Source organism: Mizuhopecten yessoensis, unplaced genomic scaffold, assembly GCF_002113885.1.
Source record: "Mizuhopecten yessoensis strain PY_sf001 unplaced genomic scaffold, ASM211388v2 scaffold716179, whole genome shotgun sequence".
In the NCBI taxonomy this organism is placed as follows: Eukaryota; Metazoa; Mollusca; class Bivalvia; order Pectinida; family Pectinidae; genus Mizuhopecten; species Mizuhopecten yessoensis.
In genome coordinates, this window is record NW_018479987.1 from 89,623 (window position 1) to 108,382 (window position 18,760).

General features: G+C 37.7%; 2 protein-coding genes across 3 annotated transcripts in view; both read right to left on the reverse strand.

The window, feature by feature from the left end:
• Positions 1–158: 158 nt before the first annotated feature.
• Positions 159–10,534, reverse strand: LOC110441972 (acyl-coenzyme A amino acid N-acyltransferase 1-like). Of its 2 annotated transcripts, none has more exons than XM_021485300.1 (10): positions 10,365–10,534; positions 9,457–9,520; positions 8,956–9,255; positions 7,958–8,221; positions 6,007–6,176; positions 5,418–5,531; positions 4,098–4,186; positions 3,298–3,388; positions 626–827; positions 159–281 (listed from the first exon to the last, which is right to left on the reverse strand). In XM_021485300.1, the coding sequence occupies exons 2-10, from the start codon at positions 9,485–9,487 to the stop codon at positions 178–180; spliced, it is 1,365 nt and encodes a 454-aa protein (XP_021340975.1). In that variant the 5' UTR covers positions 9,488–9,520; positions 10,365–10,534; the 3' UTR covers positions 159–177. The 2 variants fall into 2 exon arrangements, with proteins under 2 accessions (XP_021340975.1, XP_021340976.1); XM_021485301.1 differs by having other exon boundaries at positions 8,956–9,249; positions 10,365–10,533.
• Positions 10,535–12,749: 2,215 nt separating this feature from the next.
• The window catches only part of LOC110441965 (leucine-rich repeat-containing protein 74B-like), a 29,172-nt gene continuing 23,161 nt past the window's right edge, over positions 12,750–18,760 (reverse strand). The window contains exons 9-14 of the mRNA XM_021485291.1: positions 18,442–18,491; positions 18,195–18,276; positions 14,943–15,028; positions 14,076–14,270; positions 13,703–13,801; positions 12,750–13,475 (exon numbers count right to left, since the gene is read on the reverse strand). Coding sequence (XP_021340966.1) covers positions 13,257–13,475; positions 13,703–13,801; positions 14,076–14,270; positions 14,943–15,028; positions 18,195–18,276; positions 18,442–18,491 — 731 coding nt within the window. The 3' untranslated portion in view covers positions 12,750–13,256. The remainder of the gene's footprint in view (positions 13,476–13,702; positions 13,802–14,075; positions 14,271–14,942; positions 15,029–18,194; positions 18,277–18,441; positions 18,492–18,760) is intronic.

An 18,760-nucleotide genomic window follows, 5' to 3' on the forward strand; every position in this document is an offset into this window, starting at 1 on the left:
TCGTGTATCAATCACGTGTTGGATTTGTTATCTAATATTACATTTTGCTCTGTATATGCAGAAGTTTCCCGTTAGTTCAGCCGACTCAATCTTTTTACTTTTTTTCCCTGGTGAACAAAATGGCTGTATTATTGAGACTCCGCTTCATATGATCATGTGTTTCGTAATGCACGATGTTTAAGATTTCAGATGAGTTCGGAAAAAGGTCTGGATTCTATTCCATGCATCCTCCTGAGCGCGCGCGTGCTGCTCTCTCATCCCTCCGATAAGAAAAGTCATACCTACAAGGAAAATAACAGAAGAAAGTCATTGAATAACACCTGTATGTATCATGTCGAAGAGACGTGTACAGAATGTTCCAATTATATATTAATCAGTTAAAATATCGTGTATGTGTAAGGTTAAAAAAAGAAAGAAAAACAAATGAGAATCAAAAACTGTTAATATTTAGAGCTAAATACAACTTAAAATTCAATTATGATTGAAACCGAGAAGAAAGAAGTTCCACGAAGTGTCGTAAGACAAATGTTATCATTTTCAACTCGCTTCCATTACGCTGTCCTTAGTCAGTATTTAAAAGAGAGTTTTAGGAAGCCGGTAAGCCAGACATATATACAACACTCACGGAAAAATTTATGATAGGCCAGCTGAGTGACGGGTGTGAATGGAGGTTCGATCAAGTGTCCCGCTCCTTTGTATAATACTAGTTCTATTTTGTCCTTATGTTCTTCCGGGAAGTCATCATATTGCCGCTGCTGCAGACGACAGTCGGTCAACTGGTCATCTGAACCACAAATACTGAGAAACGGCAAATCCCTCTCCCACAACTGAATATCAAACAGAACAGAGAGTATATGAGTAGAGGGCAATGTGATGGTTGCCGTGCTCTGCGGTTTCTTGGTGTCTTAGGGTAATGTTTAAGATTAGAGCAGAGGTGGTATGTTCGAAGAATGTTGGTTATATTAAAGCAATGATTGCATCGTTAAACAAACGTTGTAGGCATTTAAGGATTGTGTGATGCATTAGAGAATAAAGAAAGTGGGTGGAAGCTCACAAACGTATAACACCACCAACACACACACACACACCATACTGATAAGGAAATGGAGTGGCTGATGACTACGGAAATCTGATAAGGTATAAAACGCACTGATTCTATACTATGGTGTACATATAAACCTAATTTGTTGAAAGTTTGAGAAAGGTTGTGCACAAACTTATTAACTTAAAAAATGTTCAAGAGTGATCTGTGGCCCTTACAACTTGATCGACGACCACCAAATTCTAATCAAGTTTAGAACTCATAACTGTATCATGATATGGTGTGAATATTAACTATATGAATTATCTTGTAAAATCGTTTCTTTCCTACGGACGGACGGGCTGGTGGACGGGCAGATTGAGCACAGTATATCTTACGTTTTCGAAAACGTCAAGGACAAAAAGTATTCTAGGCAATTTAATAGAATGAATTAACACACATATTTTGAAGCATTTTCCTTAGGTTGATATCATTTGTATACAGATTCGTGTAGCACAACGTATGAAATGTTTGTGAAATATTGTAAAGACTAGAACCATATCTTCATCCGACAAATTTGCAAAGTATGTACAAGATTACACTAAAATCGACAAGTGCATTCGTCTTTGCTTCAGTGTATGCCATGTTATAAATGTAAGAAATGAAAATCAAATTGAAAATTCCTTTTGTCTACACTTTGTTTAATACCTAGTTATAGATGTGCAAGAGTATATGAACTGGGTTTTGCCGAGGCTGATATTCTGATATCCTAGGTTTCGGAGGTTTTGAAATCTACCTCATAACCAACAAGCATTATGACGGGGAAAAAATGCTTTCATAAACTAGACACAGACTGCCGTCATGGACACCGACGAACATGACAGCAAGGTCCAGGACATTAAAACATAGGAACACCTTCAGACACTAACTATCATCCTGTCTAAATCAAAACAAGCGAGTAAGATAACTGCATCTCCAATACAGTCGCATGCATCCCACTCCAGAGACCCTCCTAAAATGCATCGTAGACCAAAGATCCATTACCAGAGGAACCTATTAAGGCATGTTGTGGGACTGTAGTGGCCCCACTGGATACACTGTTTCCGCGTCCCTAACATGCTTTGACCGCTAGTAGGTAAATCGGAACATCGTGACAAGAACTCGAAACATGTACACGATCATGCCTGTAAAAAAACGAGGAATTCATTCTACATATTTTGTTCTTTCTATTTTTTCTCGTACCCTTTGATGATGCATTTATTCCACGCCGCTTAAAGCTAAAAGGAAGAATCAACAGCACAATGCCTTGTCTTGACACCCTACTGGTCGAGAAAGATAACGGAACTATTAAGGTATTGGACTAAATCATTAGGCCGCAAACTGACCAATACCTTAACTTTAATCACTCATCGTTTGCATCAGAAGTTGTGGTACGCAATTTCTCAAAAGATGCGTTTCAGTTCTGACAGAGCAACAGGACAATAATCAGAAAAAACCGGATTCAAATTGGTGGAACAATAAAACATGAATATCTAGGGCGAGGACTCAAGGGGCGTACAAAATTGTTCAAAGTAAGGGGGGGAGGGGGGGGGGGGCAATAAAAGCCAGTCAAGGATCAAGGAGAGCAACAAATTAATTATCAGAAACCATAGTGCGGCCATGGCGTAGCAACAGCCGTGGTGCCCCTGAGTACGCTTCATTGAACACCGTAAGAATAAAACATCTTATGATAACGCGTGTACAAAATCGGATGTTGGAACTGTAACATACAATGTATCATAGTAATTTTGAGAGTAGTTCGGTGTCCAATTTGGTGAACAAAGGAAAGGCACGGAAATCCGAAGAAGGAACTAAATTCATCCCATCGGAAAGGAAACACTTGAAGTCAAAACAATAAATCGGCAATTACAGATCATGCATGCACACAGCCAAAACATGTGATTGACTTGTGTTCGAAAAATAGAGAGCAACCTGTTCAAGCGGTAGATAAGGGGAGCCAGCTGGATGCGCAGACTGAGCGGGCCAGTTCTGAATCAAAATAGGCGCGATCCAAGACTCTCGACCATCTAGGGCAAGGTTTTACACGCGTGGTCGAATCGATTTGTCAATTTGATCGTCACCTCTTACATTTCTTCTATACGCTCTACCAGTGTTTTGTTGGATGAAGGTGACAGGGTATACATCCTGCTAGTCATCGAAACGTCACACAAATATTTCATTGGCTGTTCTATATTAATTGTATACGGACTAAACGTATAATTGTTTGAATATCTTACCGGGAAGAAAGAAGCGTTTTCCTTTGGGACCACACAGTTTTTAAATATAACATAATTTTCACGAGTAAACTCCAGTTTAGAAGTATCCATTCTGAAATGAAAAGAAACACTATTGTTGAATGAATTCCAAATATTAATATGGTAGACAGCATATTACTACCACGGTGATGTTCAAGAACACACTACAAATATCACATCAATATAAAAACAGACACAATACAATTAACACGCCAAGATCGGCAAAGCTTATTGCGAAATTCTATTAAAATATGCCACAGTATATTACAAAGTAGGCTCCCCGAAAAACAAGTTATGTCGAACCGAATATTCATAATTATGATTTGGCAACTATTCAGCTCGACTCATCAAGGATATTTTTCAATTAAAACTAATAAAAGACGTTTGTCTAGCAAAAATGATGCTGTGACTATAAAAACTCTGAAATTTTGTCTTTTAGAATTTTCTTGATGAACATTTAATATAATTATAATTACTTGTATGAAGTGTGGGGAAAATAATATCCATAACTCTTTCTTACATTTTGTTTGAAAAAAATATGCAATATAGATACTTTCAAGTGGACATAATAAAAGTGAAAATAATTTTGAATAGAATAGGAATATTGCTATCTATGCTACTCGCTTCGCCTGTAAAATCAACCTGTCACAATTACACCATCGACGTACATATTATCTCCTAAATCATCTTTTTTATTCGACAAAATTCTAATAGAAGGCGTCCTGGATCCGTAGCTTCATTAACGTATAGTTCTACTTTACTTGGCAGCATTGACCACTTACGGTGCCGCCGGTTCCAGTGTCTCGTCACCGTTCCTGATGGCGACAATAGACAGGCAAGGAAACCCGTTAATGCTGACGACAGCACGCACCTGTCGGTGGAATAAGCTGAACATTTTATGTCTGCATAAAGAATATGTACTGATCTGAAGGGAGTCAAATATAGGCCAGCTTTAAAGTGGACTGCATGTAGACAAAATGTTGTTAATAAAATCATTGATCTTTAATGCAACGAATTGTTACGTCAATGTGAAGGTCACAACTAGACAGAGTTGTACGTGAGCACTTGCATGTATATGAGTTCGAATGATATTTTGACGGAGCTTGCAGACAAAACATACATTTTGGAAGGTTGAAAAATATCAAATTTTAAACTTGCAGATCTGTGAAGGGGTAAAAACGTATATATACATAGATTCGTAGCGGTCAAACCGTCAAACATAAATGGTCTTCATTTTGAAGAGCTCAATATAGCGTACACAAAGCATGGCTTTAAATTTAACTTAAAAGGATCAAAACAGCAAACCGAGACAGAGTTTTGTTGGGCAAAACAACAGCCATAGCCGCACCATTAAAGGAGTTTAAAACCAAACAGACTTCGTAGGTGTCACTTTACGCGACATACACACAACTCTAAACACAAACTATCAAAAGTCTTAAGGAAAAGCGAATGTTCAGATTTTTTCATGAAATAGTATTTACATTTGCTCTGCATCCTTCCATTGCAATGTATTGAAGAGGCAAATGTTGTTGTGAGACTATAACAACATTTGCTATTGTAACGTCATCAATCTCTATTGTGACGTCATCAATTTCATTGTTGTCAAGACTTATTTTGTTTTTCAAAGAACTGTTCGAAATAACTAAACAAAGTGTAACTACTTTATCAAAATGTAAACATAAATTATGAATATTTTAGCAAATATTGTTATTGTTATTGTCCTGTCGCACACATTTCTATTGCTGACAAACTTACATGTCATCACTAGCAATATGTGTTATTATACCATACCATTTACTAAAACATTCATTGCTAAATTGCCATCCTTTTCTTTTTACAATTTGAGCGGCGAAAACATACAAAAGTTGGTCTAAATAGCCAACATTGCCAAAACTAAAGTTACAACGTTGTAGTAGTCTTCAGGGTAAGCACCAGGTTAAGAACAGACATGGCTTCCTCGTCTTAACGAAAAAGACTGACAAAGCCATGGCTTGGTCTGAAGAACATACAATTATATACTAGTAAGAGGATAACGCGTTAAATATTGGTCTACAATGGAAGTATGAAGATTGTGGTGGACTGAATATACAAATAGAACCTACCTGTGGACAATGGATTGCTATCAGTTGGGCCAACTCCCCGCCCTTGGATAATCCTAGTATACCTATTCCGTCCGGAATCACGCTTGGATGGCTACTGATCAAATGGACAGCTTCCTAAAAGATCATGCACTTAATTATATGAATATTCATATGTGTCAAGATCTAAAGATATAAGACAAACAAAACAGATGAGTCCATAGGAAAATCTATCTTTGTAACTGCCAACACCATAAGGTTCATTTAAGTGTAAAATGCTCCCGTGGAAGAATATTTGACAGAATGGTGCTTTTAAAACTTAAAACATTTATTTAATTGAAGATCTCTAAACTGAGATTTATCGTATACACCCTGGTATGTGTTAACACTCAACTTCTATATTTTACAGCAGTTTAACAGGCTGCTGTTCGGTCAAATCGATATAAATGCTATCGAATGAATGTTATAGAAAACAACAATAACATCATCACTTTAACATAAACGAAAAGGCTGTAAGTGACATTGATATAATAGGCACCATTTCTTTTAGTTAAAATTTGTATATCTTCCTCCACAGCGAAGCGAATCTTAACTGAAGGACCAACATTGTTACCTTGAAGTATCCAAGGTCTAGGTCCCAAAAGGACTTGGGTAGGTCCTTGTAGCCAAAGAATGCCAAAGCCAGAGTAACAAACCCTCTGGATGCCAGCATCGCCGCCCTCGAGTCTACGAGACCCCCCGCAGTACCGTACATATCGATCACTCCGGGAAACGGACCGGGACCTGTAACACACAGGAAAAATAGAGGAACGAGCAGGGGCACAGGTGAAATAACGAGACCATAGCCATTTTAGGAAAATTTTCAGAACGAGGGCACATACTGTACCGATCCCAAGTAAAAACGTAATCCTTTTAATTGTTTGATACATAAAAGAAGTATAAACAAAATCAGTATCATCCATGTTACGGTTTGTTCTGCCCTGGAATCTGCCCATGCAGAGCAAACCGTTACATGAAGAATACCTATAGACTTTCCATGTATAACGAATCGTTATAATGACAATACCCATAGCTTATCCAGGCGGAACAAACTGTTACTAAAGAATACCTATAGACTTTCCATGATAGAACGAATCGCCATAATGATAATACCCATAGCGCATCAGGGCAGATAAAACCGTTACATGGAGAATACCTTTAGATTTTCAAGGCATAACGAATCGTTATAATGACAATACCCATTGCTCACCCAGGCGGAACGAACCAGAACGAATCATTATAATGACACTACCGATATATCACCCAAGCAGAACAACATGGTGATTAACTACAGATTTTCCAGATAGAACGAATCGTTATAATGGCAATACCCATTGCTCTTCAAGGCAAATTAAACTGTTAGACAGAGAATACTCAGAGTTCATCTAGGCAGAACAAACCCTTACATGGAGAATATCCATAGCTCATCCAGGCAGAACGTTACTGTAAATACCGCTGTTGTTTTTTGGACTAATCACATCACAAGCATAATCATCGTTACTTCTTTGTAAAAAAGACTACTTAATAGAATTTCAATGCAATCTTGAAATCTGGTTCGTTCATCCAGGTAGAACGAATGGGGAAATTCCATAGATTATCCAGGCAGAACGACCCGTTACAGTATATACTGCTATTGCTTTAATACTGGATACACCCGTGACATAATCAGGATTATCATCTATATACTACTTTATAATTATCATTGGTTGTCAGTATGAGGAGATGTTGAGAACGACTTGAGAACAACCTGAGAACGGATTTTCCCATTCCCCAGCACTTGGGAACGTATTTTCTCATGAAGAACGTCTGCTCGCGCTAGATGACGTCCGAAACCGGAAACAGTGTCCACACAAAAGTGATCCGCGTCAGAAAATAGTCCGTCATTACATATCAACACAAAGTTACGGGAAAATATTGTGATAATAACAACACCATTTCAGGTGTAAATGTGGAAAAGCCAATGGTGATAGGATTGTTTTACAAATATTTTTTCAATGTAGTTTTAAGTTTCATTGTATTCCTCCGTGCAAATACATCTATTTGTTTACGTTTGTCACAGGCGATTGTTAACCATTGAACTAAGAAGTCATTTGGAGAACATGGTGTTTAGTTGTGTTTTTTAAATTGAAAAATATATAAGGTAGTAGTATATAGATGATAAATAGTTTATCAAACAGTATTTTCAGTGTTTGTCGTTCGAACAATTTCTCATCGCTCGCACGTAGATAAAATTTCGAGTCCACCTGCGGTGGTCTCTCGATTTTAATCACGTGCTCGCGATGAGAAAATTGTTCTCACGACAAACACTGAAAATACAGTGTGATAATCTATGAAGATTTCTTGGTAAACAATATTTCACTGCATTGAGATATCAAGTAATGTTTATAAAGAGATGTTAATTTGAATTAACTATAACCGCAAGCAAAACAAATTGTTTCTAATCTTTACCAAAGCCCATGAATATATTCAGTGTATTGGGTTTCACTAGAGGTCGGTTTACTGGTCGTTACAAGAGAATCTCCTACCTGGAGGAACGAAAAGTCTTCCCCGTACAGAGCCCTGTTTGACTTCTATCACCTCCACCTCTCTAGCCTTATACCACCGCTGGACATCTGTTATCGATAAAGGCTGTGGAGATTTCTCAGAAATCTCCTCCATAGTGTGATGTCCTTTGAATACGGCTAGACTGACCAATTCTGGTGTGGACACGTCCTTCGTGCCCGGACGTAATCCCGGGCTTTGTCCCGGAGCTCGTTCCATGCTCCATATTAACCCCATGGCGTCAACACCTACAATAATTAAAACAGTCTATCATTCAACACATTGCGTCGATACTTAGTAAAACCAAAGTACAGCCTTACATTAAAGACACACGAATCAGTTCGTTTAAAATGAACCAGAAACCAATAAAATACTAATTTTTAAGATGAAATTAAAGTTTCCGGTTTCGGTTTGAAGGTGATTACAATCAATGTTCTTCATGCCTAAACGATTTGCAGCTGAAGGTAAGTGAAACTGTTTTTAAGTGAATCTTACACATTTACATTTCAACTGCGAGTTCTTTTAGAAGCATTACCAGAAGAAATTGCGTTCATAGAGCTATGAAAGCAATTTGATCAGCGTCCTTTTGAAGTTTCTCCTCCTGCCTCGAATAACATGACAACCGTTAGAAGCAAACATTTTGGTTGCGTTAGGCTGTCCCAGAAATCTCGTTTGCATTGACGACGCAGACACTTATTTTAAAAAACAGATGACGTGATATCAATATTTAGGTCATCAATAGCTAAAAAAATTATACTGTCAATATAAGGATTGAACATTTTTCAATGTTCATACCGGTATGTATGAACGTAAAACGGTTACATATATATTTACCATGAAGCAGAAGCGGGCTTCATGGAATATGTAGGTTACAGATTTGCATTCGTATCAGCATAAAACTGAGAAAAAAAATCCCGTTCAATCCTTATATAAGACTGATATTATAAAATACCAATTTCAAACATATATGCTTCACATATACCTGTATAATTTCCAGACACACTTTCATGTTTTGTGACGTCAACACATCCACTCTCATCTGCTCGGAAACAGCCTGCTGACGTAAACAGCACATCTTTATCATGGCATATGTTGGCTTGAATGGTGACGTCATCACCCTGATTCAAACCCTTCACGTGAACAGCGAACCGTTCGTCCACCAGTACGTCATCGGGCACTGCTGTAATTCTTACACATTGGGAACGTGTTACGCCCGTCCATCGTCCGCACGTCTGGACGTTACTCTTATAGACGTGGAGTATTCTAGAGAGTCTACCTGAATCTCAAATAAACAAAACGTGTATGCTAGCAGTGGTGTTTTGTTGAGAGATGGGTCTGTCTGCATAGACTAATACATTATCGAATAAATTCCTCACTGATACCGGGGATTGAAAATCAGGTCAGGCATTGTATCATACACAAATTAACTATAATATTTGTATATTATAAGTATCAGTATTTAGATTCCGGGAAATAGACGTACCTTTCTGTGACAGTCTGGACAAGAGAGGCATCTTTAATCAAACTTAAAAGAGGCCTCTCTTAACCTACAACATAAACATATTCTCTCAATAACATATATCGGTTTTAATTTTTGTCTTGTTTTTAATTAAAGAGAAGTTGTACACTCAGTTTACAAGAAAATACGTTAATTATTTAATTACTTTTAACTTTATAGTTAGGTCATTAATTGAAACGAACTTACGTAAATCATCTTATTTTACAAGAAAACCATACATTGTAATCCTGTAATATTTGTACAGCTTCCAATTGTCGAGCTATAATACAAACGGCTTCACTAGTAGCTACAAGCTGGTTAATACAAAGATAGAAGGGAGAAAGGGTAACATTGTAGGTAGGATAGGAAAGAATGAAAAGTTTGATTTAAACCAGTATTATAAAATTCTGTAATTTTTTTTATCTCCTCTCTTTACAGTATATTTATCTGATTAATTATCGTCGTATTTATGTCTAAGTATATGCAGTTAAAACATGACAACACCTTAATGATATTGAAGCCTGAAAGGCAGTAGTAAACACATTTGAGACGTATTACTATGTTGGTTAACAAGAGTTATGTCCCTTAGTACTACACCTTTGAGTTCAACGGAAGCGACATATTATCAAAATTACTAAATCATGCCTACCTAAGCATTTCTTACTCCATACAACCATCACTTAAATGACCAATACTGACACGCACTATTATCGCGGGAAAGTTAAAATGAAACACTCTCTGAATTGGTTGATTAATTTGCTCGATTCCTAAAAGGTCAATCCGTCTTCCGTATTCTGTAGTCTAAAGCACGATGACGTGCTATTTATAGGTTGTTACTTTTGTGAGATAATAAAACAAGAGTGAATGCATTCACTGATGTTTTGTAGACTTACCTGAAACAATGCATTCAATCAAGGCAATCATTTTGGTTTACAGGAGTAGTTCAATCTCGGGCTAAATTTACCAACTTTCGATTACTACCGATAAAATATACTAAATAATCTCAATGGACAGGAAGCGGTCGAAGTATTCCGGAATTATTCAAGTCTAGCTGCAGGAACCGTAGCTTCTAGGCCCGATCTTTTTTATTATTATTATTATTGTTATCGGACCGATAACAATAAAAAAAGATCGGGCCTACAAGCTACGGTTCCCGCAGCTGATTCAAGTCCTGCTATAAGTATGTGCTGGCATACTAATCCACTAGAAGGTCAAGTGTTTATGAGGTATTGACTGTAAATATTATGAATTCCATATGCATGTACATGTTGTAACCGTCCAGATAAAATGTTGAGGGTTTATACCCGTGTGTCTACATATGGCTAGGCACAAAAAGGCACGTTTGTTTCCTGTTACATGTTTGAAAATGTAGGGTAAGTAAAAAGGAACTTTATTTCGAACATTATTTATAAGTTTATATAAGAGAATGATCTTGACTTTAACAGCACTTCCTTGATAATTGCCAAAGAAGGTTCAGGATAGACACAAACAAATTTGGCAGGTAGGGTAACCGGAAACAATGTTTTTTAGCTCACCTGCCCGAATGGCTCGAGTGTTCGACATATCCTCTGCTATGACTATTTCATAATGATACTATTATGAAGCGGTTAATATGTAATGTTTAAGTCGGGTGCTCGAAAGTGGAGCGTTCGAGAAAATATATCGAGCGCTTGAGAGAATAAGTCCAGCACTCGAGATCATTAATGTAGAAAATAATATTGTGCATGTCCGAAATGTACCACCATAGACTTACGTAGATTTTTTTATAGCAATTATTAATATAGTATTTACAACAATAGTATATTCGTTCATTCATCAAATAAGATCCATAGGTATCAAATTCAAATTCTCCCCTTCGATTGAAGGGAGAAGTATTATTTCAGTACTGGTTCCTCTTCCGGTTCTTCTTTTAACTGCGTGTCAAACCATTAAAGGTAAGTTGATGAAGCTTGCAGTATACCTGTATCCCCCACAACAAACGATTGGCGATGTAGTGCTATACGTTCACTGTGACCCTGACCCCGAAGTCAAAGGTCAAATAAGTTGGATTCTTCTTTTTTTGCGGAAAATCTTGTCCAATAAACCGTTAAAGTTATATATATGAATCATGCAGTATAAATGTATCTCCTACAGACGTCGTGCAGTGCGCCGTCGTTATGCCACTGTGACCTTGACCTAAGATCAATGGTCAAATGAATGAAAAATTGTCATGGCCATTTTTCCCGGGTCGTTACTTTTAAACCGCAAACTTTATCATGAAGAAATGTGCAGGGATGGTTTGGTTTGATAGGGTTTTACGGCCAATTAACAGCCAAGGGAAGTCAAAGACGTGTATCCATGTGTGTAATTGCATGCATGTATGTGTATATATGTACTGGAGGCCGGGTATGTTGGTGTACTATAATGCCGACTTAACAGTTCCATCTAACTAAACTACTAAGGCAAAGGCACCAAGCATGGCATCCAGCCCGGTCACACGACGCAATTACCCTCAAAACGAAGGTAAAAGGAGACAATATGGTATCTCCAAGCAAGGCGCTAGAGGGGAGAAGGTAGTTAGAAGTAGAGAGAAATGTAAAGATCCAAAATATTGCAAAGGGTGCAACATACTTATTTCGGTCGCTTTTGTGTCCCCAAGTACACTTACAATCATGCAGTGGAAAATAACAGATGTTCTCTTCTCTTGTTCCCAAACCGCCAGGGTCATCCATTAGCAATATGCAATACACTGCCATTTGGTCACTGGAAACACTGACCTCAAGATCTAAGGCCAAAAAATGGCAAACTTTTCAGTAAGGTTTAGTCTGGCCTGTAACTTTCAAACCATCAAATATGTCTTTATGAGTTTTTGCATTTCATGTGCATCTCCCAGAGATGATATGCAGTGAATTGTCATAAGGTCACTGTTTGCTTGATTTCAAGGCCAAAGGCCAAATAAGCACATGTGGCAGTAGAAAGAAAATGTGAATTTGATCCCCTAGTAGCCGGAACTTTTGTTTGACTTAATCACATCAGTTGTTGTTCATGGATAAAATTGATGTTTTGTAAAAAGAAAACAGGTGGGTTCTGAATAATAAGCACCATTTAAAATTATGCGTGACGTCATTGTTTCTTCCTAGACCTCGATTTGTCTACATTGTTGCTAGGTTCGAGCATTTAGAAAGCAAACCAAACACAAATATGGGCTTACCATGTGGGACGTTTTGTCGAATATGTGATCATGAACCATCTGAAGAAAAATCGCAGGTTTGTAACAAAAGCATCACCATACACTTAGCTCTCAAACAAAGTACAACACTTTTTATTTTACGTCGTATAGATCACAATAAACATTCATCACTGTAATGCTATTCTTGCGACTTGTCTTGCGCTTAATACGCGTTTTCCTGTGTATATATATGTATTCGTTCCCACAGACACTTTGACGTCTTTAATTAGGACAGGCATAACGTCGGGTTTAACAAACATGGACAAAGTAAATAAAATATGCCAATTTACTATAGCAACACTTCAACGCACACTCGTCTATCTCTACCATCTGATAACAACATGACCATTTAACTACTGTACACTAAATTCCACACTTTGAATTAAAACCAAACAACGTGTGAATTAAATATCCCTTTGTGAGGAGTTCAAATTGCAGGAAACCTTACGACATTCACACTAGCCGCTACGTCGGCATGGCACCGCGGCGTAGTTTTATATTCTGTCAAAATACAGTAAGCCAAATGACAGCTATGACGAGTACTAACAGAGGCAGTAATGACGGATATCCTGTGACGTCACCGCCTCGCTGTCATGGTGTTGGTGCCGGGATTGTCTTTTGGTTTGTTCCTGGAATTGTCTGTGCTGTTCTGATATTGCGTCCTCAACCGGATGTACGTTTGGATTGGCTGGGGCGGATCCCCTACCATCATCACCTTTCCATGTATCACCTGCACGGCTCTGTTCACTTTTATCTCCTTCAGATAACGCTCGAAGGCAAGATCTACACTGGTGTTCTGGCCAAATAAAATCGAAAAACATGGTAACTACATGTATTTTAAGGTAACATCGGTCAGTTTTTCCAAAAATAGTGCCATTAGTTATCACATTTCACTACTGTTTTTAAAAATTTACCAGAATCTTTGGATTAATGTTGAAGAATATTTTCTATGGTTATTGCCGAAAGTAACTTTTATAATGCAGACAGGACGTATGTATCAAATGTAAGAAGAACATTGATTACATGGAAATCCAGTGTCTCCAGAACACACAAAGATCGGGGGTCGTACAGGCTGTGCAGTATGGCCGTTGCCCCGACGGACGTCAGCAGATTGTCACCGATCTGTGAAAACAACAGACATGTATATTTGATCAAATTACCGTTCTTCAGCATGCACGAATCCTACACCTAATAATGTGAAGGTAACACGAAGTATCGACAACGCAGTAAGGTCCTGTAGGCATGCATCTCATTTCCAAATTCACTGATATTCATAAGAATCAGGTAGAATTATAATGCACAATGAATTGTCCTGAAATTAGAATATAAAATCCCTAATCAACGTGTTTTGATATCGCGTATTATCGTGTGAAATATACGATATCCTACTACACACCCGGAGGACCTTCAGGGTGTCGTTCTTGGCAAGTCCTTTGGCTAGTGGCACGGTATCCAAGTCCTTTAGTCTGTTATGAGAGAGGTCAAGCTCCACCAAACTTTTGTTTATTTTCAGGAGAGACACCATCTCGGAAGCTCCGTCGGAGCCGAGTCCGTTAAAACCAAGGTTCAGCCGTGTCAGTCCAACGTTGTCCTAGGTTTGATATTAAAAAGGTTCACCCATAAACAATAATCATATAATCGTGCATACATATTTAAATAAACACACAAATGCTTTATAAGTCGGTAATACAAATGATCAAACTAAATAACAAAATAAATAAAACGGTAGCCATTAGGGATAGCCAACGAGAGTTATTTCCCTTGGCGGCACCTGTCTTACAATGTACATTCCTCAATTTTGGTTTTCCATTCGAAAAAGTCCTTAAATCATCCCTTTTACTTATCTCTTGCAATGCTTTCCGATTGAAAATTTTGTATTAAAGAATGTCCTTTAAAGTAAGTGTTCTTGAAGTCGGGACCAGACTCAAATTTATATCACCGGACTAGCCTTAACTTTACCCGAGCAGACTAGCTTGTGCTCTCGTATCACTGGACTAGGATCGAAATATAGAAAATTACTGTTAATGTTTTAACCAATGAAATCAGTTAGATTTCCAGCTGCACTATGACCAATGTATCCTATTGTTCATACAGAATATGCTTGCTTACGTATGGTATATCATAAAGCTGGGTGTACATCTATTCCCAAGGGACGGTCGGTGTAGTGAAGGAGTTAGTGACGTAAGTTTGGTATGCGTTAATGTATTTAAGACATTGTATATCGTTTGAAGAAACGACATTCACACAACTATTTGATGTTTACCTTTAATCTCTTAACGAATAATGCTGCACTCTTCTTACGAATCTGGTTCCAGCTGATGTCGAATGTCTCCAGGGTGTTGTTGATGGCTGTTGGCGTAACAATCAAAGGTAAATATTGATGAGGAGATTGAAGCTTAAGGCGTCAAATTAATGGGAATTAATATCATATCAAATTAATGTCATTAACAAACTGTTGTGGATTCACGGTGCAGTTTGAAAAAGAAAAAAAACAGAACGACAACTTGTACCTTTTGATATAGACGCCCTAAACCGTTCTTTGTGTGTAACTTGTGTCTAATTACTTGTGTCTCTAGTGTCTTTTTTATAAAGACTGATGTCTAATCAACAGTTTTAATTAATTATTATTACTTCTGTATTTGCAGGATTATTGGGATCCTAATTTCAATCTGAAACTCTTGCCTCCGTCTATTGTGCAAGGCAGCAACTTAAAACAACTTTCACACCAAGGAACTAAACAGTCAGTATTTAATCTTACAATCAAAGTGTCCATTCAAGGCCACCACAGTTAAGCCAAACACAATATGATAATAAAAAAGCATGAATGTAAAGAAAAAACTCCGGACTGTCAAAACAGAATACCCATGTGGGAGTACAGTGAACTATATTGTGTAGGTTGGTGGATCCTGTATGTTTTTTATTGATCGTTTACCTGCATTTATACATTGCAAATTTCCGTATCTAATACATATGTATAGGAGTACAGGTAAACCTAGTTCAGTGGAAATGCTCTCCTAGAGGGTTGATATCGATATTGCAGTGTTGTTTGTTACAGGACAACAAAAGAAGTCCGTCTGCTTCACTGAAAACGTCATGTCGGGTGTTTTACCAGGTCATCGATTACACATGGCGAGTCTGTCATTTGAGGTATGTTAAGACTTGAAAACACAGTCTTTTACACCTGTAGTTACATACACCTGTAACCACATACACCCGTAATTACATCTGTAAACCTGAAGTCATATTTATATAACATGTAGACTCTTTCACCTGTACTCGCACATAACTATAATCACATACACCTGTAAACACATGTAGTCACTTAGGTCTTTGTGAAAATGCTATAGTTACATACACATATAATCACGCACACATGTAATCACATACACGTATAGTTACAAACACCGTTAGTTGCATACACCTGTTGTCACATACACCTGTTGTCACATACACCTGTTGTCACATACACCTGTTGTCACATACACCTGCAATTACAAAAAAACATTTATTTACATAAACCTGTATTCACAAACACCTGTAATCATATTCACCTGTAGTCATCTACACCTTTAAGCACACACACCTGTAGTCATATGAACCTGTAGTCACCTACACTTGTAGTCATATTCACATGTAGTCATATACATCTGTTGCCACATACACCTGTAGTCACATACATATGTAGTCACATACACCTGTAGTCATATACACCTGTTGCCACATACACCTGTAGTCATATTCATCTGTAGTCGCATACACCTGTAGTCACATACACCTGTAGTCAAACACCCCTGTAGTCACATACACCTGTAGTCACATACACCTGTAGTCACATACACCTATAATTACACACATATGAATTTACATAAAACTATAGTGGCACATACAACTGTAGTCATATTCACCGGTAGTCACATACACCTGTAGTCACATAAACCTGTTGTCACAAGTACCTGTAGTCACATACACCTGTAGTCATATACACCTGTTGCCACATACACCTGTAGTCATATTCATCTGTAGTCGCATACATATGTAGTCACATACACCTGTAGTCATATACACCTGTTGCCACATACACCTGTAGTCATATTCATCTGTAGTCGCATACATATGTAGTCACATACACCTGTAGTCATATACACCTGTTGCCACATACACCTGTAGTCATATTCATCTGTAGTCGCATACATATGTAGTCACATACACCTGTAGTCATATACACCTGTTGCCACATACACCTGTAGTCATATTCATCTGTAGTCGCATACATATGTAGTCACATACACCTGTAGTCATATACACCTGTTGCCACATACACCTGTAGTCATATTCATCTGTAGTCGCATACATATGTAGTCACATACACCTGTAGTCATATACACCTGTTGCCACATACACCTGTAGTCATATTCATCTGTAGTCGCATACACCTGTAGTCACATACACCTGTAGTCAAACACCCCTGTAGTCACATACACCTGTAGTCACATACACCTGTAGTCACATACACCTATAATTACACACATATGAATTTACATAAAACTATAGTGGCACATACAACTGTAGTCATATTCACCGGTAGTCACATACACCTGTAGTCACATAAACCTGTTGTCACAAGTACCTGTAGTCACATACACCTATAATTACAAACACATGAATTTACATAAACCTAAAGTGGCACATAAACCTATAGTCATATTCACCTGTAGTCATATTCACCTGTAGTCATATACACCTGTAGTCACATACACGTGTAGTCATATACAGCTGTAGTCACACACACCTGTAGTCATATACAGCTGTAGTCATATTCACCTGTAGTCACATACACCTGTAGTCACATATACCTGTAGTCACAATAACTGTTGTCACAAGTACATGTAGTCACATACACCTATAATTACACCTATAATAAGTGTAGATGTAGTCAAATCCATATAACCTGTAGACTCATACACCTGTACTCACAAACAACTGTAATCACATATTACATACGCCCATAAATAACAGCTAAATACACCTGAAGTCAGAAATCACTGTCAAGATTTTAATTTATTGAGTAGCAAACAGTCGTCCTTCATTGAGAAACTTACACCTAGATCATGATCCAACACGGACTGAACACTCGTTAATTTGCTTGTTTTTCATTGCCCTGTTTTAGAAGTAAATGTATACACTAGAAGTGTTCTCTAAACATAAAATGCTCAACTCCTTGTTTTGTAATACTGCTTCCACATACGTATAGTCGTGTTTTTAATTTTTTGTCTTCCATGTAATTGATGATAATTTATTGCACGTATTTTTTGTAATTTAAGCCTTACAGAGCCTTAGCCGGAGTGGAGAAATAGATGAAATATCATATCTACACGGCATAGTTCATTGCAAAAAAAATCAAAAACACAAAACAATGAGGTATAGGGTATAGTTAAAATAATTACTGAATCGAGAGCTTCATAAACATACAAACTTACCTCGGTTACTTTTCCCAAACGAACACCATTTGACTTACCGAGGGCCTTTCCGAAGGCTGGTCCGCTGACATCACCAAATAGGTTGTGGGACAGCACTATTTCCTTCAAGGATTTGTTTACCTTCGTACAAGAAAACAATAAGGACGGGTTTCACTGGTGGTTAAAGAAGATTTAGAGTTCAAATATGAAGTATATTTGATACAAACTGGTATTTATAAACTGTGTAGACTTACACACTGGTGTAGTGTAACAGTATCTTAAGGGATTGCTTGGGGCTTAACTTACCTGTATGGCCTCCGAAAAATACAACCCGTCCTCATCTTTGAAGCAGTTCTCTGCAAGTAGAAATTATAGAGATATCAAGAAAAGAACATCGTTCGTTGTTTAAACTTATGCTTCCTTAACTGTTGTACTGCTGCATTCATCTGTAGCATGTTTGCCCCCCCNCACACGTACACTAGCTACTATACAGTAATATAGGGACATAGAGGAAACAAAAACTGTTATAATCCCGTCCATTGCAATATAATTGTATATTTTTATTATTCCGATGGTGTTATCAAATGTGTCGTCCATTATCAATGTCCTTCCTAAGTTGTCGTCA